The following is a 26,471-nucleotide window of genomic DNA, read 5'->3' on the forward strand; positions in this document are numbered from 1 at the left end:
TGGTCGCTTTGGAACTTGATCTCTGCTCCGGGAGGAAGATCTCACTGAGAATTTGCTGTTGGGATCTTAACACCTTTGCCATTGGGATTGGAATATCCTGTCATCTTCCAGCCTGCTGGCTGAGGAACCTCCTGCTGACCTGAGGAGATCTAGTTGGGTATGATATCTAATGTGCATATTTGTCTGCTGTTTTTGCTTGCATACTTGCCAAAAAGATGTTCTTTTTCCGACAGAGTGCCCTGATTTTCTTTTAGAGACGCTTAGTTAAATATTCCAAGATATTTGCATGTTTTTAGTGCATGTTATTTTTAGTTAAAAATGTCAAAATTAGTTTTGTTAGTGTCTGCTTGTGAACTCAGTAAAGCAGAATCAGTGTGTCGGGTCTGTGGCTTATCTAAGTATATCTTCTCAAGGATTACAGAGCCCTATAATGAGCTTTCACTAATGTCAGAGGATGCTCACAGGTTCTCAGTATGTTAAGAAGGCAGCTGCACATCAACAGAATACAATTTATTTATGTGATGTTCGCATGTTCTCCTCGTGTGTGGCTTACCATGCATGTTGGAGACTCTTAAGTTGTCCATAGGTGGGAATGTGAGTGCGAATAGCTGTTTGTCAATATGTGTCCCTAGACGCCACCATTTACCCCAAGTCAGCTTGGTTGGGATCCAGCTCACTAGTGACCCTATTGCAGAGAAGTGGTAAAAAAATATGATTGCATGGCCTAATAATAACCTATTATTGTTTTAATCAGCAGAATGAAAAAAAAAAAAAGCACTTGTTATAAACAAGCTTTGAAAGAAGTAACATCCTCCCCCATCCATTACAGTTACAGTATAGCTGCCCTCCGAGGTCCACTTGTAACAGTGAGGAATAAATTAATATAAATATAAAAATATTTGCCTCATGGTACTATTACAATTGCCTATAGATTTGATTATTATATATTTTTTAGGTGCACTCTCTGTAGATTTTACAGTAAGGAAGTATAGCTGTTTTTTTACAGCACTTTACTCTAAATGGAAAAAACAGTATAGTTTTTTTTTTTATAGTAAGTGATTGTCCTGCCAGTTATTCTAATAATTATTATTATTTCAATAATAATTAAAGCTGAAAAGATATGCAATTGCATGCAGGACATGTCTTGTTTCTGTCAACAAATACATTTAGTAAAAAATGCATATTGACATATATTATTTCCTGGCTTTCACAGGCCATGTAGAATGAGCTGGTGGGCCCGATCTGGTTTGTTTAACACATGTGCTCTAACGTAACGTTGAATTTAAGTGCATTTCACTTTTATTTACCTACTCTATGTAGATTAAAAATACCAGTGGCACTGTAAAAAAAAAAAGCTTAATTGTAAATGTGATTAACCAGAGTGAATTTGGTCTGTAAAGGTAACAGTATGAAAGTAACAATATGAAATAAGTTATAACTCATATTTTAGACCCCCTCTTGTCAACTACTGCAATTGGTCTTAACCTGTCTTTACAGAGATAATAGTGTTCAATTTAAAAATGTTTATTATTTGGTTATTAATAGTGGTGCATAGCTGCACTGCATCCTATTGACAGCTGTTTCTACAAAACCCAAAACCAGTGAAGTTGGCACGTTGTGTAAATCGTAAATAAAAACAGAATACAATGATTTGCAAATACTTTTGAACTTATATACAAATGAATGGACTGCAAAGACAAGATACTTAATGTTCGTACTGGTAAACATTGTTATTTTTTGCAAATATTAGCTCATTTAGAATTTGATGCCCGCAACATGTTTAAGAAAAAGCTGGTACTAGTGGCAAAAAAGACTGCAAGAGTTGAGGAATGCTCATCAAACACTTATTTGGAACATCCCACAAGTGAACAGGCTAATTGGGAACAAGTGGGTGCCATGATTGGGTATAAAAGCAGCTTCCATGAAATGCTCAGTCATTCACAAACAAGAATGGGGCAAGGGTCATCACTTTGTGAACAAATGCGTGAGCGGATTGTCCAACAGTTTAAGAACAACTTTTCTCAACAAGCTATTGCAAGAAATTTAGGGATTTCACCATCTAAGGTCTGTAATATCATCAAAAGGTTCAGAGGATCTGGAGAAATGACTGCACGTAAGCGATGATATTACGGGCCTTCGATCCCTCAGGTGGTACTGCATCAAAAACCGACATCAGTGTGTAAAGTATATCACTACATGGGCTCAGGAACACTTCAGAAAACCATTGTCAGTCACTACAGTTTGTCGCTACATCTGTAAGTGCAAGTTAAAACTCTACTATGCAAAGCGATAGCCATTTATCAACAACACCCAGAAACGCCGCTAGCTTTGCTGGGCCTGAGCTCATCTAAGATGGACTGATGCAAAGTGGAAAAGTGACAAGTCCACATTTAAAATTGTTTTTGGAAACTGTGGACGTCGTGTCCTCTGGACCAAAGCGGAAAATAACCATCCGGAAAGTTCAAAAGCCAGCATCTGTGATGGTATGGGGTGTATTAGTGCCCAATGCATGGGTAACTCACACATCTGTGAAAGCACCATTAATGCTGAAAGGTACATACAGGTTTTGCAGCAACATATGTTCCCATCTAAGCAACGTATTTTTCATGGACGCCCCTGCTTATTTCAGCAAGACAATGCCAAGCCACATTCTGCATGTGTTACAACAGCAAAGCTTCATAGTAAAAGAGTGCCGGTACTAGACTGGCGCATATGAAGCATAAAATACGACAACGGAGACTCCGGACTGTTGAACAACTTAAGCTGTACATCAAGCAAGAATGGCAAAGAATTACACCTGTAAAGATTCAAAAATTGGTCTTCTCAGTTCCCAAACGTTTACTGAGTGTTGTTAAAAGGAAAGGCCATGTAACACTTTGGTAAAAATGACCCTGTGCCAACTTTTTTGCAATGTGTTGCTGCCATTAAATTTTAAGTTAATGATTATTTGCAAAAAAAAAAATTAGTTTCTCATTTCGAACATTAAATATCTTGTCTTTCCAGTGTATTCAATTGAATATAAGTTGAAAGGGATTTGCAAATCATTGTGTTCTTTTTTTATTTACGATTTACACAATGTGCCAACTTCACTGGTTTTGGGTTTTGTAATATGTTACCTCAATTAGGTACGCGAGAGACTCTGAATATTAGACAGCAGTAATACTGTACAACAAAATGCAACCACAATAAACAGCATACTGATAAATGATACCTTAGTGATGGTGTCAAACAAAACTGAGCTTTGTATTTAATCTCGCTTTGCTTGTATAAGTGGTCAAAATATTGTGGTTTGTTATTTTGCTTCTATACATTAAAACATTTGTGTTTTTTTTACAGCGACTAATATGAGGAAGCCTTTAAATGGACCAGACCCTGGAATCCGACTGCAGGGCCTTTAACCAGAGAAGCAACATGCAAACCAATTGGTGAACCAGTGTGGCCTGTTAAACCACCTTCGTAACCAACAGCACCACCAACCCATCTTTTGGTGGGGGGGGGGGGGGGGTTGTACTCATACTTCCACCTGAGAAGCAAACATGATGGAATCACTCCTGTCAAGAAGAAGTCAAGACGCCATGGCTTTATCCAGCTTTGCTCCTCTTCTCAGACCTCCTCGCAGCTGCATGAGGCAACACTACCAAGGCGTAAGAAGAAAACTTCGACCTGGGCGAATTCTGGGTTTTATCTTAAGCATGGCAGTGGTCTGCACAGTGTGTTCATGGAGTGCCTTTTCTCTTGTCACCACCATGGTGGCCAAAGAGCCTGAATCTGAGGGCTCAGGAGAGGGAGCAGTGCCCCAAAGAACTCTTCTGGAGCATCTGAACGACTCTGACCTTCTGGCCGGAACAGTGGGGGCTCATCAGACATCAGAAATTGAGATGAATCATGGGGACTACCCCACAGACTATTTCAGTGTGGAGGACAGACGTCAGGGCTTTGTAATATTGCATATGTTTGGCATGTTGTACATGTTCATAGCTTTAGCAATTGTGTGTGATGAGTTTTTCGTCCCGGCGCTCACTGTTATCACCGAGAAACTACAGATCTCTGACGACGTAGCAGGGGCCACCTTCATGGCTGCAGGCGGCTCGGCTCCAGAGCTTTTCACCTCTGTCATAGGAGTTTTCGTCTCCCACAGTAACGTGGGTATCGGCACCATCGTGGGCTCTGCGGTCTTCAACATCCTGTTTGTGATCGGGATGTGCGCCCTGTTCTCTAAAGAGGTGCTGAACCTCACCTGGTGGCCTCTGTTCAGAGACGTCTCCTTCTATATTATTGGCTTGCTTATGCTGATCTACTTCTTTCTGGATAATCAAATCACACTGGGGGAAAGTATAAGCCTGCTCATGTGCTACACCACCTACGTGACCTTTATGAAGTTCAACGCCAAAGTAGAAAGTTTCATCAAGAGACTGCTGGGCAGCAACCAGGTGGACATGATAGAGACTGCACCCAAGGTAAGTCCACTCGTTCATGCATGCATCAATCCATTGGTCTATCTGTCTAATCGTCCATCATCCCATCAGTCCATTCATCCATCCAATCCTGATCCATCCACACTTTCCTCCATTCACCCATCCATAAGTACATCTGCTCCTCTGTTCATGCAGAGAGTTCATCCATTCATACACCCAGCCTCTACCCAATTCATCTGTCAATAAATCCACCCACATATCTGTCCAGCAATCACATTTTCTGTCACTATCCATTCATCTATTTTTTTAGATCTCCTATTCTGCACCCAACCATCCATCAGGCCATCATCTAGTCATTCCTCCATCTTCCTAGCAATCCCTCCATCCATCATCCATCCATCAGTACATACATATTTTAATCATCCATTGAACAATCCAACAATCTTTACCTCCAGAAATCCATCTGTCCATCTATCCACTCCTACCTACATCCATCTGTCCGTCCATCAATTAGTCCACCCATGCCTCCATTCTTACATTCATCTCTAAATACCATCCTTTAGTCACTCCGTCAAAAGCATGAACAGTGTGCTTTCTCTGCTCTTCCAACCATGTCCCATGATCCCCAATCAAGAATCACTCAGACACTAGTCCACATTGTAGTCTTAAATTGACTTTTTTTGCCTGCTACAGAACGACAAAGAAAAATTCCACTCATTAATTTACGATACCACTTATCTGTTCATGGTCATAGGGGAACTGAAGCCTATCCCAGCTGACTTTGGGCAATAGCAGGGAACATATAGACCATTTGAATATATAAATGTAACATTTAAAAAAGGCAGCCTAAAGTTGTGAACCTTGGTATCATATGTTTTCCCCAATGATCCCACACAGAGTAGGATGTGCCATTTAGTGGTCAGGGAATTACACCGGATTTCCACTGGGTACGTAACGGGGGCAGAACGACGCCTCCATAACGATGGACTCTTTCTGTTTTTATTCAAGTTAATTTGCTCAGTTTCCACTGCATGAATACGTAACAACACTGCCTTGTTGGTGCTACTGTGCATTCCTATGCTAAATATAAACAGAGCTCCTATATTTGCCGGTCCCCGCAACTCGTCTGTTCAAGTTAGCTAAAATCCTTTTGTGTTGGACAATAAGTTGTGCACTAACCCAAAATAAATCATCCCGTTTACTTTAACAACAAAATACTCCAATTTCAAGGCGGATCATCTTTTACACCAGCAACGGACATGAAGTCGACTTGTCAAAGGTTTTAAGACGTAGTTTCACCTGGCTGACACGTATGGATGAGGACATGGTGATTCCGGAAGTCCAAAATAAAAATAACAAATCATACACAGGCATATCCCGGACAGCTGGATGGGGTTATGCAGGCCGATGTCAAATATAAGCTGATACGGGGGCCGGGAAAGCAGGGAATTGATACGAAGGTCCTGAGTAGTCCTGAGTTCAATCCAGGGCTCGGGATCTTTCTGTGTGGAGTTTGCATGTTCTCCCCGTGACTGTGTGGGTTCCCTCCGGGTACTCCGGCTTCCTCCCACCGCCAAAAACATGCACCTGGGGATAGGTTGATTGGCAACACTAAATTGGCCCTAGTGTGTGAATGTGAGTGTGAATGTTGTCTGTCTATCTGTGTTGGCCCTGCGATGAGGTGGCGACTTGTCCAGGGTGTACACCGCCTTTCGCCCGAATGCAGCTAAGATAGGCTCCAGCACCCGCTGCGACCCCAAAAGGGACAAGCGGTAGGAAATGGATGGATGGATGGATGGATGTTTGTGTGTGTGTGTCAGAATAAACTGTTTGTGGTTCGCTTTACTACAACTCCCCTTATCACATGATAACATCTCTTAAAAGTCTTCGCTATTTCGCTGCACAACAGCAGTGGGGATTGCCGGACAGTGGATGGCGGGCCCGTTCCGTTGTTGCGCCGCTCATCTGTGGTTACGCATCTAGTGTAACCTGCTCAGTGGCCTTGTGGTTAGAGTGTCCGCCCTGAGATCGGTTAGGTCGTGAGTTCAAACCCCGGTCAAGTCATTCCAAAGACTATAAAAATGGGACCCATTACCTCCCTGCTTGGCACTCAGCATCAAGGGTTGGAATTGGGGGTTAAATCACCAAAATGATTCCCAAGCGCGGGCACTGCTGCTGCCCACTGCTCCCCTCACCTCCCAACAAGGGGATGGGTCAAATGCAAAGGGTAATTTCACCACATCTAGTGTGTGTGTGTGACTATCAGTGGTACTTTAAATGTAACTTTAGTGACAATCTGCGGTCACAAAATCTGATGAACTCAGAGCAGATAAGGGGTTGATAAACAGCTTGATAAGGGAGATTGATACATTTGAACTCTAACACATTCCTCTCTGAAAGGATGTAAATATTTGTCAGGTTCTGCCCACCTTCAGTGCTTGGATGGGACCAGACCCGGAGATGTGTTGACTTGAGGACCAGGCCTTCTCTTTGGTTTCTACTTTTAGAACACTCCTTCTAACTAGAACTCAGTCAGCCTTTTTGCAATGACACTGATAAATGAGCTCACATAGTTTCCGTAAATCAGCAAAGACACTGACTGGTGTCTAGCTTTATTCCACACCTGCTTTTGCTTTTTGAAATGAGATGTCACAGTCATACTTAGATCATCGCTTGAAGATGGAGTTGATAAAGATGGAGGGTTTTTATCCAGCACTGAAATTTGCGGAGGTGTTGTAAATTAATTCTTGGATTTTTTTTCGGCGTTTTTAAACCTATTCTGTGACTCATGCTGTCTGTGCTTTGACCTTGAACTAACACGCCCACAATGGTAATCACTCGACAGCCACTCTCCCAATCACTTCTTACTGGAAGTACAAATTAGAGAGGGCTTTGTAGTGCTGTCGTAAAAACGGCGCAAACGGTCAAACAAAGACAAGCGTCTATAAACATAACTAAACGTTTAATGCTTTGAAACAAGATGTGCAGCATCACCATGAAAGCTCCTCCCTCTGGTGATTAGCGAACACCCAACAAATTAAGAAAGCATGACTTGCAGTTTTGCTTTTTTTGTCTTGATTAATTGAATGAACTCCCCAAGAGCTCATCTGAAAGTTACATATTCTTTCTTCTAAAATTCTGAGCACCAACAAGGTGATGGTAGTCCATCCAGATTGTTCTTTGACAGTGGCACCTTTCTGGGAATCAGCTCTACTCTCGGCTCCATAACATCTCCCTAAAGAAGAGCGTTTCCTTTTTGGTTGCAAGCACTTGATGTCCAGCTGCCCTGTCCTCAGGTAACGGTAGCTGCTAAATAATCCCGAAGGTTAATGCTCTCCAATCCCTTTAGAGCCACTAATAATAGTCAGATGCTCTCTGGGGGCAAGAGAGAATCACACCAGATCACAGAGAGGAGCATATAAAGACGCCCACTTCTAAACTCAGGTTTACAGCATGCACTTGTGACTTAATAGGACACATTTTGGGATACTTGTTTTGCACAATGTCATCCGTTACTTTAGTTTCTACGTAGAAAAGTGAGCGAGGTGCTGATGGTTTAACTGATTGCACGAAAGACACCAATCCTCTCTGATCCCCTTAGCAACTTCTTACCTGCGGTAACGACAGCAAACACACATCCCAGCAAACCATGCTAAAATGCAAAAATATCATCCTGATACAAATACACAAGAGATGGGTTTTTTATAGTCATACATTTAGGTAATTTGTTCCTATAATTTCAGATTATTGCAATTACTGTTAAAATATGTTTGAATGATACAAGTTTAATATATTATCATAGATTTCACATGCAGGTAATTATAACCTAGCCACTGTATCCCTATCAATTAATGCACCTTACCTGAATTGTGATGGTCTGTTATGGACTTCATCCATTCTATTATGGACTATTATGGGCCTCATCCCATTGTTACTGTCTCAGACATTAAAATATGTGAGTGAATACGGAAGAGTCCGGTTCACATTCGGTTGAAGTATTTATAGAACGAATCATAGTCAAGATTGGTTGTGCATTAAGAGTGCCTGATGGTCCTTTGACTGCATGGATAACAGGTTACCAGTCAGTCAGACTCATGCAGGTCTGAAAGGGACCCTTCTAAAAGTGGTGACCTCTGCTGTTTAATCCTGGTTAAATCCTGCAGCCCGGACAGTCAGCAATTCATACACACCCACTTACACACACACACATAGGAAATGCTACACACTGACAACAAATAATGGTGTTTAACAGCATTGTCTAATTGTGTTATTCCTAACAATAGCATTGGTAGACTTAACATATGTAAGACAACACACATATACAAATATGTAGGTCCATTCACAGTTGATTCCAATCCTCACACTTTTTAAAAGAAGACACTATGATGTACTGTATAACATGTATTTACCAGGTAAATATTATAAAACACAACGCAAACTGCAAAAAATCTGAACATTGTTGAACATCTGATAACAATTTAAAAAAAATACTTCATATTTTTTCTTACTATGTTCCATCGCTGATATGTGATCAAATCTGAGGTAATACATGAGAAAATTGGACTGGTCAAAACAAATTTATATTTGCTCTAAGCATTTTGTAAAGTCATATATTGAAAGTACTATATTATTAGTGCAACTGCATAAAATGTAATCTAAAAAAATTAGCTGGAATAAGTCATTTGGAGAATAATTTGGGGGAAAAAAAAGTGTATTAAATGTTAAGTAATTAACGTTATCATTAACAGAACCTCACTAAAATGTCAAAAAATTAAACAATTCAAGAAAAAAAATCACATATAAATGGGAGTTAACACCATGTTGATTACCTGTTATATCATTTCCACTGTGATGGAGGTAATGATATCATTTTAGTATTTATAGCACGATTCAATTTCACAGGCAGTGCACTAAAAATGTGGCCAAAAACATGCAAATAAGTCAGCCAAGAGGACATTTAATTGAGTGTGCCGATTCAGCAGGTTGCATATAACCTCTCTGATGAGCCATGTGAGAATTAAGCAGCAGGAACTAATCGGTCAGCTCACAGTTCACAGATCACGTGGATGATACATAAGGTGTTCACTGCATTCTTTCCTCCTGTGCCTTTGTGCACTTTGCCTAGAAAAAATAATACATTTATCTAAAAAACTAAACAATATTATTTGGTTAAACCCATCCATCCATTTTCTACCGCTTGTCCCAACATTATTTGGTTGTATGTGATGTGCTTAGGCTTACTTTGATGAGGCATAGTTTAGGAGGTTAAAAGCTGCGTGTGGCATTGAGTGCCACTGAATGAACATTATAAATCTTGAGTATATTTTGCAGAAGAACATTGCTTGCATTGACCTTGGTTTAGCTGCCATGACAGCAGCAGGTGTCTTGTCAAATTCAAGCTAAAGAGATTATCTGGTCAAACGCTTGACGCTTCCATCATGAGAGTGTGTCTGCACCTCTGTTGCAAGTCTTCCTATTCCTTGCACTAAACGCAGTGCAATACACAGAGTACATGCTTCATTCTTTCTTCTGTTTACCCGTACTGTCATAAATTATTCGTAATTTATTAAATCATTAGATTACATCAGAAACTCCGTCCATAAATGTAGATTGTGTTGCACATCATCACTCACAAATCTTGCAGGCCTGCACTTGTGTGGTTTGATTCCTCGTGTGCTGTAACTCACACAACATAATACAATGTAGAGTGAATATTAAATGTATGTTAGGGATTACTAATAGTACAATTAGTAAATAATGAATAAAAAAGTCACTTATTTGTTGCATCAATTTTTCCGCTGGAGCTCAGAGTGGTTCCAACATCAAAGGTGTTTTAGCTCAGCCATCAGACTAAACATCCTACTAGCGACTTTGCTCGTAAGATATATTGCATGATATGTACCGTAGCACTGTATTGGCAGTACTGTAGTTTGCAATAAAACAGCTTAAGTGGTAATAATGCATGAGTAAGACCGGTTTCTATTAATTAAAGTTTATTGTGCAAATACATGTCATTTTTAGTGTGACTATATATTGTAGAATTGCACAGAAAATGAATAGACGAACTGTTAAAGGTTACACAATGATGCAAACGCAACAACATACAAAAGTGTATTTTTCGCAATCATTTTATATGAATTTTATAATTAATATTGAATTATTTGTATACATTTAAAAAAAAAAAATTATTCATTTTAAGGTTATTCTATTAAATGTGTAATATAGTGTTGTCAAATGATTATCATTTTGAATTTAATTAATCACAGGGTTGCTGTGGATACATTTTGATGAATCACAATTACTAGGGATGTCCGATAGTGGCTTTTTGCCGATATCCGATATTCCGATATTGTCCAACTCTTTAATTACCGATACCGATATCAACCGATACCGATATATGCAGTCGTGGATTTAACACATTATTATGCCTAATTTGGACAACCAGGTATGGTGAAGATAAGGTACTTTTTAAAAATAATAATAAAATAAATCAATTAAAATTAAAAACATTTTCTTGAATAGAAAAGAAAGTAAAACAATATAAAAACAGTTACATAGAAACTAGTAATTAATGAAAATGAGTAAAATTAACTGTTAAAGGTTAGTACTATTAGTGGACCAGCAGCATGCACAATCATGTGTGCTTACGGACTGTATCCCTGCAGACTGTATTGATATATATTGATATATAATGTAGGAACCAGAATATTAATAACAGAAGGAAACAACCCTTTTGTGTGAATGAGTGTAAATGGGGCAGGGAGTTTTTTTTGGGTTGGTGTACTAATTGTAAGTGTATCTTGTGTTTTTTATGTTGATTTGATAAAAAAAACCTAAAAAAAAACGATACGATAATAAAAAAACGATACCGATAATTTCCGATATTACATTTTAACGCATTTATCGGCCGATAATATCGGCAGGCCAATATTATCGGACATCTCTAACAATTACATATGATTAATTTCCAATCCATATTAATGGTGTTTCGTGTTGCACGCGCAAAGAGAGTCAAGAAATAAGAGAATATACATGCACCTTTAACGTCATGTTCGATTTGCTAAACAAACATTTCTGCACTATAATGTGGACCTGTTACTCCCTTTGTGTTGTTACTAATGTGCTATTTTAAGATGGAAGTTCTTCAGTGAAAATCTCCTTCTTGCAAGTGTATAATACTTTTTTGTTGATCGACTGTTTTGTCATGGTATTTTTGTACTAAAATTTTCACCGTAGAGGACCAACGTACTGTTTAGTGTCTTCTATATTGACTTGTTTGTGTCTGCGGCCTGTCATTACCGCATCAACAGAGCATTTGTGCATGCACGACAGTAACACTGTCAGGTTCAAACACTGATGACATATATTAAACATACAAAGAAGCAAGGAATTAAACAGAGACAGAATTCAATTTAGCCCAATTAAAGAGAAACGTCTGGGCTGTACTCTTTGTACAGTCTTCCACCACGCTCTGACGAAAGATTGTACGCCTCCTCTTTTATTTGGACTTTCCCTGATTGCATGGCAACAGCTGTTTCCAAAGGAAGGGGGGGTCGTAAACAGCCGTCGCCTTTGGTTACAAAACAGTTCAAAGAAAAGATGCCTGGAGGCGAGTCAGGTCCTGCTTCTTCTTCGCTTTGTAGATCTCGGGTCAAGACAAAATCTTCCTGTGGATTACAATACATCAAAGAAACCGACACCTTCATGTCGCTTCCCATCCTACACAGTGGAGTTTTACAAGCCTTTTTATTGGTAAGATCAAAGACAGCTTTTGTCTGCTCGCCGGGATGTAATTGAAACAAAGTTTTGTGATAACTTAGATACAATTATTCTGACAAACACTACTTGGACAAATGCAATGCCAGAGACATTTCAGGGATTTTGAGTCATTCAGCACTGCATATGAAGGAGTTAATTGCGTGAATTTTTAAAAATCTCACTAATAATGAAGATGGATTAATCCGCAATAATGCGTCAATTATGACAACCCGAGTTTGATTTAATAAGGGATTATTCTTTAATGGAAAAAGTCCCATAGTCTCATCTACATTGATATATCTATTGGCCTTGAACAGATGTTTGTAATCTTTATGAAATAAAGTATTTTTGTGAAGTGGAGCAATTATTTAGTTTTCCTTATACTATGTTGTATTTCCCTTTTGTGAATCATCATTTTACTAAAATTCTATATTAACCAGTTGAAATAATTTCTCTTCTCCATAGGTCAACACTCCTACCGATGATGACAACAAACTGATGGTGAGTGTTGCTTTTGTAAAATGTGATTTTTTTTAAGAATAACACACATTGTATGCATGTCTTCATACTCATAGGCCAAACCGAGGTTACAGAGGGAAGGCAGCTGTGCTTCGCTACACAACTCACTGATGAGGAACAGCATCTTTCAGCTGATGATACACACACTGGACCCTCTAAGCGATGAAGGTATGTCCTTCTGAGATAGATGAATGGATGGATAGGTAGAAAAGATCGTTGTATATATCGTTGTATCGTGTTTATATTAACACACACATATTGTGGGGCGGTATAGCTCGGTTGGTAGAGCGGCCGTGCCAGCAACTTGAGGGTTGCAGGTTCGATCCCCGCTTCCGCCATCCTAGTCACTGCCGTTGTGTCCTTGGGCAAGACACTTTACCCACCTGCTCCCAGTGCCACCCACACTGGTTTAAATGTAACTTAGATATTGGGTTTCACAATGTAAAGCGCTTTGAGTCACTTGAGAAAAAGCGCTATATAAATGTAATTCACTTCACTTCACTATATATTCATGCATGCATATACTGTACTAACATAAAATAGTGGTTACAAAGAGATTAGTGCGCTTGGCTGAATCATTCCCGCTGCCAAATCTTACTGTCCTGTGCTGCATTGCTTTAGCATGTATGACACAGACAGGATGTAACGAATGGCGCCTGTGCCAATTCCAGAACGATTCAAAGAGAAGGCGTCCATTCTTCACAAAATGGCCAAACAGAAGTGTAAAGAGGAGGCTGCTAGTGCCAACGGTGTAGGTGAGTTTCTCCTCATCAAAATAACATACAATATAATAAATAACATTAAAATAAATGAATTAAATTCAAAGAAATTGAATTGAATTGAATTCAGACAGTATTTTTATTATTATTTTTTCATAGCTTTTTTAACGTCACAAAGGAAACAAAATCATGGACACAACTTTCTTCATCTCTTGATCCATCATTTCATTATAATTTATTCTTTTTTTTTCTTGGTGGTTTTATTCCCTAATGTGTGTATTTGGTTTTTTTTTGTTTTCCCAGCCGGAGCTAAAAAAAACATTCCCAACAGCACAAAGGTCGCAGTAGAAGTCACACCGCCCATGAATGGAGTTGCAGGAGGCGAGGTATTGTGTTCACTGACTACAGTAAAAAAATAAAATAAAAAAAACAGCTATCAAAATATAAGATAAAAAGGAAAAACATTTCTAAAAACTAGTGAAATTAACTAGCTGCATTGATTGATTTTTTTTATTTTAGTCACTAGTCACTGCCGTTGTGTCCTTGGGCAAGACACTTTACCCACCTGCTCCCAGTGCCACCCCCTCTGGTTTAAAAATGTAACTTAGATATTGGGTTTCACAATGTAAAGCGCTTTGAGTCACTAGAGAAAAGGGCTATATAAATATAATTCACTTCACTCCACTTATTTTATTTCATTCATTTTTAATTTTCATTTATTCATTTATTTCAGGCAATAAAAATACATGGTAGACAACACATAATATTATAAATTAACATAATGCAAAAGGTAATGTACAGTATGTAAGCATGATGATCCAGTTTTGCCTGAAAGGGAGTGAAAAGAAGATAATGTATTTAATCCAACCCCCTGTTCTCCATTCAGTGATTAATACATTGAGTTTCACTGTTACTTTGTTTAAGGATTATAATACAAATGTTGTATCATAGTGGCATTACAACAGGTAACAATAATTATTACACTTTAACAATAATTTGTATCAACAATGTAGGAAGAATGAACAATACCAACAATGGTAATAGACAACATAGCAATAATGGTAAGGAAACATTGAGCACATGTTAACACTTTGAGACAGAGTACAAGTCAAATTAAAGACCCTCATCTCTATATTTGAACCAGACCCAATGTTTGTATAATAGTTTAAATCGATTAATAGTTTGGCATTGCTTGTGTTGTAAGTCCAGTTTGTTCCATAGTTTTACTCCGCATAGACCCACAAAGACGTCTTAAATTAAGAATTGTATATTTTAAAATGTTCATTATTTAGCAGGACTTTTAAGATTGAAATAAGTATTTAATTCTGAAAACAAGCATTATTCAACTTGCAATTCATAAATTCAGCATCCTGGAGATGTTGCAGAATCTTTAAACAAAATGTTCTATGGACAGCAATACCAACATATCTTATTTGAATAGTTTTTTTCTCAAGCTTAACATTTTTAAACTAGAGTAGAAAAAATATAACTATTTATGCTAAAACTAAGATTAGTCAATGGCTAAAAATAAGTAAATAGCTCTTAAACTAGGGAAATTTCTAAAAATATAAATGTAACTCTTAGCAAGTGGCAAATTATTTGCAGTGTGACTGCGGAGAACGTTCATGTTTTCAAGAGCAGGCTTGAGACCCACCTTTTTGATTTGTCTTTTACCTGATATTAATTATTTTATTGAAGTCATTTGTATTTTACTTTTTATCCTTTTAGTTATGCAAGATTTTATTTAGTTATATTTATGTATTTATTTTATTTACTGTATATATATATATATATATATATATATATATATATATATATATATATATATATATATATATATATATATATATATATATAATTTTTTTTAAATTTCTATTAATCTTCATATGTCTTACTTGTATTTCATTCTTCATCTCTACACATGGTTCTTACTATTTTACAAGTTTTATTATTTTTTATTTTACAACGTTCCTCAGTTGAGCTGTCTGCCTCAGGGGTTATTGGTCGCGCTTGTGGGGGCGCTTTTGTGTCAGCGTCCTGGTGGCCATGGTCTGATGACCTCCTGGTGCAGATGGCTCCTGTGATAGTGTTTACTCACATGTCTCCTCTGTACTCAGCCATGCAATCATTTGTCCATATAGTTGCATATGTGTTTAAGTTGTGTGTGTTTGTGTTTGTGTTTGGTATCCGTGTCCGTGCGTACGTATGTGATAATGGGGGATATGGGTCACCGGGGCATTGTTTTTAACTTTGTAAAGCACTTTTCGTCGCATTTATTTTATGTATGAAAAGCGCTTTATAAATAAAGCTTGATTTGATTTGACTAAAAGCAGCTGTGAGAAATGTACAGCAAACATAGCAAATGCGCTGTTCCTCAGTGTGGTGAGGAGGAGGAGGAAGATGAAGACCAGCCTCTGAGCCTGGCCTGGCCCGACACCACCAGGAAGCGTCTCACGTACCTCATCATCCTACCAATTGTCTTTCCTCTCTGGCTCACACTGCCTGACGTCAGAAGAGAGGTGACAACATACACAACACACACAACAACGTATCTCTTGCTATGCAGTTTGTTATCCAACACAAACTAACTGATACGTGTGTGTGTGTGTGTGTGTGTGTGTATTTTTGTGTGGTTGTTTCAGTCTTCAGAAAGGTTCTTTCCCATCACCTTCCTTGGTTCCATCAGTTGGATTGCTTGCTTCTCCTACTTGATGGTGTGGTGGGCTCATCAGGTACTTGAAACACACACAAACACCCTGGTAACATTAACTCATTTTTTCAAGTTTTTCAGGAAACAAAAAAAAAACTTCGCCAAAAGTGTAACATAACATAACATTTCACTCAAAAAGGTTGTAACAAAGGATGGCTATTGGCATTGTAATAACACTGGGCCCCATTCAGCAATTGTTCTTAAGAACAAATTTTGGTTCTTAGGCCCACTTACGAAGTTTTTAAGGAGATTTTTGTATTCGCCAATGTTTTCTTAGCTGGGATTTGTTTGTAGGTAAGAACAAAATCTACGAGTGCTCCAGAGCACTCTTAGAGTGGCTTATTTGTTCTTAAGTGTGACAAGTTCCCTTACTTCTATTTTCTAATGTTGAATTAATATCATAGATAGACAGATATATAGATATAGACAAGACAGACAGACATATAGCAAGATGAGCAATATTTAGACATTTCAAAATACCGTGCGCGTGCGCGCGCACACACACATACACACACACACTCACACACACACACACACACACACACACACACACAATCATCAATTACCGGGGCGTTGATTTAGTGATTGGTGACTCTTTAAAAGACCAACAGGCTTCTCACACCCCGTTGCAACTGAACTCACACAATAGATAAATAGATACATAGTACTTAATTGATTCCTTCAGGAGAGTTCCCTCAGGAAAATTAAAAATGGCAATGCTTTTGCTGCTACTGCAAGATGCCGCAGATCGTGCCCTGGGGAGGGAGCGCATATTTCACGACCATGTAGACCTATTTGCCCGAAGTGACGAATATTTATTTGAACGCTCTAGGCTACCTCAGCAGTCCCCCCTTTCTTAAACTTACGTTTTGACATTATGTATTTCCCCCGCGGGATAATACGAATTTCTCTTCTGTAATCGGTTTGTGTTTTCTCCGTGTGTTTGATGTTCGGCTTTTCTGCCGGAATTGTGCACTTATATGGGGAATTAAGAGCGTTTACCTATGCAAATTACGGAATTAAGGGTGTTTACATATGCATATTGGGGAAATAAGGGCATGTTTATATGCAAATGATGTATTTCCCCCCGCGGGATAATACGAATTTCTCTTCTGTAGTCTGTTTGTGTTTTGTCCGTGTGTTTGATGTTCGGCTTTTCTGCCGGAATTGTGCCCTTATATGGGGAATTAAGGGCGTTTACCGATGCAAATTACGGAATTAAGGGTGTTTACATATGCATATTGGGGAAATAAGGGCATGTTTATATGCAAATTATGTATTTCCCCCCACGGGATAATACGAATTTCTCTTCTGTAATCTGTTTGTGTTTTGTCCGTGTGTTTGATGTTCTGCTTTTCTGCCGGAATTGTGCACTTATATAGGGAATTAAGGGCGTTTACCTATGCAAATTACGGAATTAAGGGTGTTTACATATGCATATTGGGGAAATAAGGGCATGTTTATTTGCAAATTATGATAGACACGCACGCGCTAACTATTTGGCATTCAGCCACTTAAGAACAGCAGGTGGGATCAATTTGGTCGTTTAAGAACACGTCATGAATTTGAATGGACTCCACTTAGGAAATCACTGAGGAAGAAAGTTACGAGAAAAAGTTAGGAACTTATTGCTGAATGGGGCCCACTGTGAGTAATTAAAATAAATGACTTGGGCAATTTTCAACATGCCTTTGTGACTGAAGCAAAATATGGTAACACTTTATTTTGAAGGTGTCTACATAAAAGTCACACAAGCCTGTCAAAAACATGATTATGAGCATTTTAAGTTACTTCAAAGTGTCATTAATGTTCATGACCACATCCCATGTCATGTTTATTACATGCGCTTGTCACTCTTATGTAGACACCTTCAAAATAAAATGTTGTCATATAAAGTTAAAGTTAAAGTACCAATGATTGTCACACACACACTAGGTGTGGCGAGATTATTCTCTGCATTTGACCCATCACCCTTGATCACCCCCTGGGAGGTGAGGGGAGCAGTGGGCAGCAGCGGTGGCAACCCCCAATTCCAACCCTTGATGCTGAGTGCCAAGCAGGGAGGTAATGGGTCCCATTTTTATAGTCTTTGGTATGACTCGGCCGGGGTTTGAACTCACAACCTACCGATCTCAGGGCGGACACTCTAACCACTAGGCCACTGAGTAGGTATCTGCCTGTAGTCATAAAAAATTGTCGAGGTCATTTATTTCTTATAGGCCATTATCTTAAAGGGGTAAAATCACATGATCTGATCAACTGAAGATGTAGGCGTTTTGGACTCAAAGGGGGTAAATGCATTGGAAACAGTTATGGGCCTTTGTATAAAACTGCCGTATTACTGTGAAAAGCACATTCTAAACAGAGACAGACCTTTTCCGCATGACTCAGTGTGGAAGTATCTCTTCTCCCTTCTCGTCGCTCATTTGAGGCAGTATGGCGTAGTGGGTAGAGCAACCGTGCCAGAACCTGAGGGTTGCAGGTTCGCTCCCCGCCTCTTACCATCCAAAAATCGCTGCCGTTGTGTCCTTGGGCAGGACATTTCACCCTTTCCCCCGGTGCCAGTCACACCGGTGAATGAATGATGAATGATAGGTGATGGTCGGAGGGGCCATAGGCGCAAATTGGCAGCCACGCTTCCGTCAGTCTACTCTAGGGCAGCTGTGGCTATGAAAGTAGCTTACCACCACTTCTCACTTCTCTGTGAAGCGCTTTGAGTGTGTAGAAAAGCGCTATATAAATCTAAGTCATTATTATTATTATTATTATTATTTCGGCAGTTAACAGCGCACCATTGTCTGAACGGTCGGTACCTACACTGTTGTTGTGTCATATGCTTACTCCCCCCTCCCATCTGTTATTCAATGTAAAGGAGCAATGCGACGGGCGGTATAGCTCGGTTGGTAGAGTGGCCGTGCCAGCAACTTGAGGGTTCCAGGTTCGATCCCCGCTTCCGCCATCACTGCCGTTGTGTCCTTGGGCAAGACACTTTACCCGCCTGCTCCCAGTGCCACCCACACTGGTTTAAATGTAACTTGGATATTGTGTTTCACTATGTAAAAGCGCTTTGAGTCACTAGAGAAAAGAGCTATATAAATATACTTCACTTCACTCCTCAGGGAACACTTTTTTCATTCTTACTACGAGTTTGACAAGCGCCTTTGTTGGAGTGCTCGAGCTTTTCAGCAAATCTAAGAAAGACCATTTTGTTTGAGATGATTTAGGCAAAAAGCAAAACAATTAGCGATTACTTTAACGGTGTAACAAAACGTTCTCTCTCCTCCTTATTCTGTCTATTCTATTTTGGGGTCGCATACAGTAGGCATTAGTCAGGGTGTTAAATGTATGACCTCGGCTGCTAATCCCAGCTAATCTGCCGTGATCCACTGCCAAATCACCTGTAACGCTGCAAAAGGCAGTCATGAAGCAAGAGATCAAGCGTAGAAGGTTACTGAGGAAGCTTGACTGTCTTTCTACAAAAAAACAAAAACAATCAAATACCTTCTCTCAGTGCAGGTCACGGCTTCAAGAAGACTAACGCGGTTAGGTGCTATTAGTAGTACGTCTTACCTTACGTTCACGGTACAAGGCTGGATGTATGTGTGTGTGTATGCTAGCAGCCTCGCCTCCACCCACAAAAATCAGAGAAATTGGATGACTAGGGATGGGTACCAAATCGAGTACTTTTACCGACCACCGGGTACCGATTCACGTAAAGTCAAACGATGCCACATCCTGATAACTTTGTTGCACGAGACGTCACATCACATTGGACCAACAATCACAGAGAAATTGTGACTTTTGTTTGAAGTATGTCAACTGTGGTGGCTGCCTCCTGTATTTTTAATCACTCATTATGTATTATTCTAACTCATCTTTCTTTCTTGTGCCATGCTAAGTGAATAAGTGCACTTTTGTACTTATTCCCCCATTATTCTGCACAATCACTCAGATATGATGACACTGGTGAGCAGTAGAGAATATGGACTGATTTTTGGCTTTATTCAATATTGAAACAGGGGCAGCATGGTGGAAAAGGGGTTAGCGAGTGTGGCTTGGGGTCTTTCTTTGTGGAGTTTGCATGTTCTTCCCACCTCCAAAGACATGCACCTGGGGATAGGTTGATTGGGAACACTAAATTAGCCCTAGTGTGTGAATGTGTGTGTGAATGTTGTCTTATCTGTGTTGGCCCTGCGTTGAGGTGGCAACTTGTCCAGGGTTCAGCTGGCATAGGCTCCAGCACCCTGAGAGGGACATGCGGTAGTAAATGGATGGGTGCAAGGGCATCATTGACATATTTTTTTATTTACAAACAGAGTTTTGTATTTTATTATTGTTTCTTTTGTTAATATCAGAGTCCGTTCTGCAAAAAGGTCATCCCTAGAAGCACACAGCTTATGGACAGGGACCCCCAGTTAAAATGTACATCATTATATAATATACAAAATACAGTACAATACAATACATTTCAAAATCTACCCACCAAATACCTATTTACAATTTCATTTATAAATAAAAAAATGAAACCTTAAATCCATCAAACAAGTCTCAAAATCCTATTATTTGAATTTGATTAAAAGGTTGCATCTTGAAGATTTGTGATAATCTCATCGTACAGACAGAGGTCAATTATTACATATTTCTTGCACTTTACGTTGTATATTTTTATATGACATTTTCAGTTCCCAAAATGTGCCTTCTTTTACTCTTTCACTGTTCGTCTATTTGTATTTGTGTTTTCTATTTCTATTTCTCTATTCCTCTTCTAGTGTTACCAAATTCCATTATTTTAGTTTTACTGAGATTCAAAGATAGTGGTTTTTTTTGTCAAACCTTCTCTTTAATTTGTTAATTTCTTCTTAATATTATTAATTATTTTGCAATGCAGTCTGCTGAAAATGATGGAAAGAGTCGCTCTACATAGCAACTGATGCTGTGGTCAAAGTTGAAATTGCCACCAAACACATTTTAAGATATTCAACACGCCACTGCCATCTGGGGGCTTAAGTGGATAGTGCACCCCCGTCCTCATTTGTCACGTTTCATATGTCAGGTAAACCTTGACGAATGGGGTCATATGAATCCCCTTCCTTACTGTATATTATCATTTATTACAAACATTATTTTCTTGAAATTAAAATGAATGCTTTCATATTTGCTTGTCACCCTGACTTATGATTTCAAAGCAAGTTAGCCATCAATTTGTACGTAATAATCAAATGCATAGGAAATTGTGAAATAATATCATGAGGCGATTAAGAATAACAGTCACATACTGTTCCAAGTTGCCCTCTATAAACACTTTTGACACCCCTGCATTAATGAGACATCTCATCCCTCCATAGGTTGGAGAGACTTTCTGGATTACAGAGGAGATCATGGGTCTGACTATCCTAGCAGCCGGTACCTCCATCCCTGACCTCATCACCAGCGTGATCGTAGCCCGTAAAGGCCTGGGCGACATGGCTGTGTCCAGCTCAGTGGGCTCCAACATCTTTGACATCACAGTTGGGTGAGTGGAATGCTTACATGGGATTAGGTTTGTATGGTATACCTGTATTAGTATAGTACTGCAATACTAATGAATCATATTCGGTACTATACCGCCTCTAAAAAGTACTGATCCCCCAACCCCCGCCCTCCCATCGTCGTCACGTTGTGACATTGCTGGTTTACGAGCAGAGGATCTACGAGCAGACAAGCATGTTCGGCAGCGCACAATCACGGAGTACTTACAAGCAGACACAGTATGTAGACAGAAAAGGGAGAACGGACGCATTGGCGACAAATAAAGTAAGTTTCTTACAAGTATCATCCCTGCAGGACGAGGAATAGCTAAACATACTTCACTGCACACCGTAGCTCATCGGCGTCACCACTAATGACGCCGTACCTAAATGTAAACAAACGCCATTGGTGGATCTACACCTAACATCCACTGTAATGATACCAAGTACAAGAGCGTATCTAGTCATACTACTATGATTACATTGATATTTTTTAGCATCACAAAATCTTTTTTCATTTTTTTTCATGTTATGTTTATAAACTCAGGGGGACTTTGAATATGACCATTGTATGATCCTGTAACGACTTGGTATCGGATTGATACCCAAATTTGTGATATCATCCAAAACTAATGTAAAGTATCAAACAACAGAAGAATTACTGATTATTGCATTTTAACAGAAGTGTAGATAGAACATTTAATAGAGAAAGTAAGCAGATATTGACAATAAATGAACAAGTAGATTAATAATTCATGTTCTACCACTTGTCCTTAATAATGTTGACAAAATAATAGAATGGAAAATGACACAATATGTTACTGCATATGTCAGCAGCTAAATTAGGAGCCTTTGTTGGCTTACTTACTAATATTTTCACTATTTTATTTAAGGACAAACTTGCAATAAGAAACATATGTTTAATGTACCCTAAGATTTTTTTGTTAAAATATAGCCAATAATGCAATTTTTTGTGGTCCCCTTTACTTAGAAAAGTATTGAAAAGTACCGAAAAGTATCGAAATACATTTTGGTACCGGTATCGATACCAAAATATTGGTATCGGGACAACACTATATGGGATAAGACATCGACGTCCCACTGAGGTGAGTTTTTCCTTGCCCTTATGTGGGCTCTGTACCGAGGATGTCGTTGTGGCTTGTGCAGCCCTTTGAGACACTTGTGATTTAGGGCTATATAAATAAACATTGATTGATTGATTGATTGATTGAAGATAGAGGGCAGTGAAACAACATACTGTAAACTCTCAAATGTTGTACTTGAATTTTCCTCCAGTCTGCCCTTCCCATGGCTCGTCTACAACATCATCAACGACTTCAAGCCAGTGCAAGTCAGCAGCAACGGACTCTTCTGCGCCATCGTCCTCCTCTTCATCATGCTCCTCTTCGTCATCATCTCCATCGGAGCCTGCAAGTGGAGGATGAGCAAGCTGCTGGGCTTATTCATGTTCCTGCTCTACTTTGTTTTCCTCATCGTCAGCGTCATGCTGGAGGACAAAATCATCGTCTGCCCTATCACCGTCTGAGAGACAAGCCCTGGAAATGTCTAACGTCACACACAAGCACATAAACATCTACATACACACATTGTCAACAAGACTACATGCATCATGGCCTTCCAGTGGCCTGTTTTGTGGCACGGAAGCCAAGTTGTACTCTCTATCAACCCAGTGACTCCATTTATTGGGTTGAAACCTACTTAAAGAGACGGTTGGACCATGTACCAGAACTGGGATGGAGAGAGCAACACATGGGCGCAGTCATGAATGATGTTTGATGCTCAGACTCAAACAGACATTTGGTTGCAAAACTCTGGGAATGATCCTCGGCACTGTGGAAAAAAGAGAGGCAAAGCAACCTGACTGTGTAGGCATGAAGGCTAGATGTTAAGATTCTAAATATTCTCATTTCAAGCATGTCATGCTATTTGTTTATTTAGAATACTTTGCACCTGTACTGTACTGTACATTCATTTTATGAATAACATATTTATTCAGCCCTACTTATACCATTTACAACCATACACAGGTATATGATAAAATAATTTGTTTTTCATACAGTGTAGTTATGGACAACTATTTGTGTTCTGCATGCCTTTAAACACGCCATGCCCCAACTCTATCATCCTGTGTTGCTGCTGGCCCTTTAAATGTTGGATTTACAGCGTTTGTCTTTCAATCGGGAGGACTTTTTTTAGTCAGCTTTACTAATAAGGCCTGCGAATATTTTCATTCAAGTAACGATTGTGTGTTCTCAGGCCACTGAAGCGATAGCAACTGGCCTGTTCAGATTGTATTCGAAGACATTTCGTCTACAGGACAGCTTTACTCTGAGCTGTCTGGCTCTCCTATCTAGTCCGCCCTATCCTTGAGCATGAACTGATGATTTTCAATCTTCAGTTCATGCTCAAAGACTAGTTAGGACCGTCCAACGAGTCAGATTAGTCTATCTAGTCTTTGAGCATGAACTGATGAGTATCAGTTTATACTCAAAGACTTGATAGAACAGTCCGACAAGTCAGAGTAGAGCTGTCCTATCTAGTTTTAAGCAAGAACTGATGAGCATGAACTGTTGGGATGAAAGACGAAACGTCTTCTATAAGACAAACTATCAATTCAAAAAGTTGTAGGAGTGTTACTCTTAGTAAGTGCATGATCTGAAAAATGAGTAGTGGAATGCAGTAAGTGGAAATTAAACAAAATCCAAAGTTGTTACAACTGGGAATCTTTGTCAATCCACCAGATAATCACTTGCAAGGTCAGAGTTCACTGATGCAGCACCTGACAGAGGACCTGCACTATCTCCATCGCTGTACGAGTTCATCCCAAAAGTTGTTTGACGGACTTGAGGTCAGGTCTCTCAAGTTTTTCCCCGACCAAATTTAACCACACCTGCCTTTATGGACCTTGCTTAACGGAATTATTATGATTCTGAAGGAACTAATTGGTCTAGATCAGGTGTCGGCAACCCGCAACATTCTTGTTGAGTCTCTATTCTACGATTTATTTTTTAACACTGGAATCGGGGGTAGGTGGGTCGACTCTGTGTGAGGCTGTGAGTGTGTCATGACTGGTTATTGGATGAGCACAATGAAGGCAAGACTGTGTGTGCCATAAGAGAGACGTCGGCTTATTGATGGTGCCCCCCACCCCCTCCTGTAAGCTATCCATAAATACTGTACATCCCAGAAAAGAAAAATCTTAGAATATAATAGTTTAATTCTGCATCAACATTATTTTGCCTATAAAATAAAACAAAAACATTACAACTTTTAAAAAGTTTTTAAGCTGTGTTATGTTTTGTGGCTACGGACTATTTTTCTTTAGTGGAAAAGGGGGTTAAATGGCTCTTTTGTTATTAGGGTTGCCAGACCCTAGTCTAGACCAACCCACAATGAATTAAAGCGATCATATATTAATGTTGTGTTTGTACAATGTTTGCTGTGTGCTAAACCTCATTGACATCATCAGGATTCTGTTGTCATCATCTAATCAGAAGTGGTTGCCAGGTGCAATACTTCACCAATACAATCAACTTTTTCATTTACATCCAATGTAAAATTTTGGGGATTTTCTGTAAAAATGATGTAGAATTCTATGGTTTGTTGCTTTTCCTAAAAGTATTTACAATTGTATTTGGGAGCACAGCGTATTCAGAGTGTCAAATGCATCTGGAGGTATGGAGGAAAGAACAGTGGGCTATTTCAAATATTATTGGCATAGGATATTTTTAGAAAGGCCATTTTTATGTCAGACATACAGGATGACATACTTGACTGAATTTATTAAATCCACTAAATGTCCATTAAAGGGACAATGCATACTGTAATACCAAAAATGGAAAAAATAAAACCCAAAAAAACTTTTTTTTTTATGGTCATGCACTGGAAAAACAATTTGAAACTTTTTTAACAACACAAAATAGAGTAAAAGTGTAAGGGGGTGAGGTGCTAGTACTTTTTGTTGTAAACACAACTCATATTCAGCTATATTTTCTTTTGTAGCAGGGTTTATCTTATTTAATTAATCGAATTTCCATACAAAAAACTATAGCTTTATCAATTAATTATTTCCTATTGGGTATATCAATTTGTACTTGATCAGCAGTTTCTTTTTACCCTCCATAAGAATTGAACTGGACCGAAACTATTGTCTGAATATGTGTTTTATTTTGCTATTGTGTGTATAAAACAGTAAAAAAAAATATATCAAAGACTGTATATAACGTCCTGTATGTAATCATAGCCAACTCATTAGCTATTCTCAGAAATTAACTTTAGGCCATTCATGCAGTATGATTATCTGAGAGTGAAAGTTGCAGAAACATCACCAAGAGTCCATTCTTTGGATTTCATAACATTTTTTTTTTAATTATGCAAGTATGGAATTGTTTTTATGTATTATTACTTGAAACGTGTATTGCAATGTCAAAACTACTGTGTATTGCTTATTTAAAAAATAAGAATAAATAAATAAATGAACACTCTTAAATTTGGTGTTTGGACAAAAGCTGTAAGAAGTGGATCTCACATTATTCTAATGGAAGTATCAGTCATCTTGGTCAACTGCATTTCACTTACATTCCATTTCACTTCCATTTTACATTGAACACCATGGCAATTTCTTATAAACACATGTTGGATCGGTGTCATTTTTAGGTCTAATCATTTTCAACAAGGCTCTGCAAATGCCATGGATGGCCTGTATGCAACAGGAAATTATAGACATTCTGTTTTACCTCAGATTATCCGTCTTTTGCGGTTTTCGGTTAATTAAGACAGGAGCTTTTTTCCCATGCAGGTGCGTAGCACCAAACAATGGGCT

At 38.9% G+C, this 26,471-nt stretch overlaps 1 protein-coding gene across 1 annotated transcript; it reads left to right on the plus strand.

Annotated features, from left to right (window-relative positions):
* slc24a2 (solute carrier family 24 member 2) lies at nt 1-25,497 on the plus strand. Its single transcript, XM_061922791.2, has 10 exons — nt 1-157; nt 3,337-4,457; nt 12,639-12,674; nt 12,749-12,860; nt 13,364-13,447; nt 13,715-13,797; nt 15,790-15,930; nt 16,054-16,143; nt 21,467-21,633; nt 22,925-25,497. Exons 2-10 carry the CDS (start codon nt 3,537-3,539, stop codon nt 23,172-23,174), a joined length of 1,884 nt encoding a protein of 627 aa, XP_061778775.1. The 5' UTR covers nt 1-157; nt 3,337-3,536; the 3' UTR covers nt 23,175-25,497.
* The last annotated feature ends 974 nt before the right edge of the window (nt 25,498-26,471 follow it).

This window comes from Nerophis lumbriciformis, linkage group LG27 (assembly GCF_033978685.3).
Source record: "Nerophis lumbriciformis linkage group LG27, RoL_Nlum_v2.1, whole genome shotgun sequence".
Lineage (NCBI taxonomy): Eukaryota > Metazoa > Chordata > Actinopteri > Syngnathiformes > Syngnathidae > Nerophis > Nerophis lumbriciformis.

Coding starts and splice junctions, on each gene's coding strand:
- slc24a2 (XM_061922791.2), top strand. CDS start 3,537: ATGATGGAATCACTCCTGTCAAGAAGAAGTCAAGACGCCATGGCTTTA. Junction 13,448..13,714: donor TGCTAGTGCCAACGGTGTAG/GTGAGTTTCTCC, acceptor TTGTTTTCCCAG/CCGGAGCTAAAAAAAACATT. Junction 15,931..16,053: donor TGCCTGACGTCAGAAGAGAG/GTGACAACATAC, acceptor TGGTTGTTTCAG/TCTTCAGAAAGGTTCTTTCC.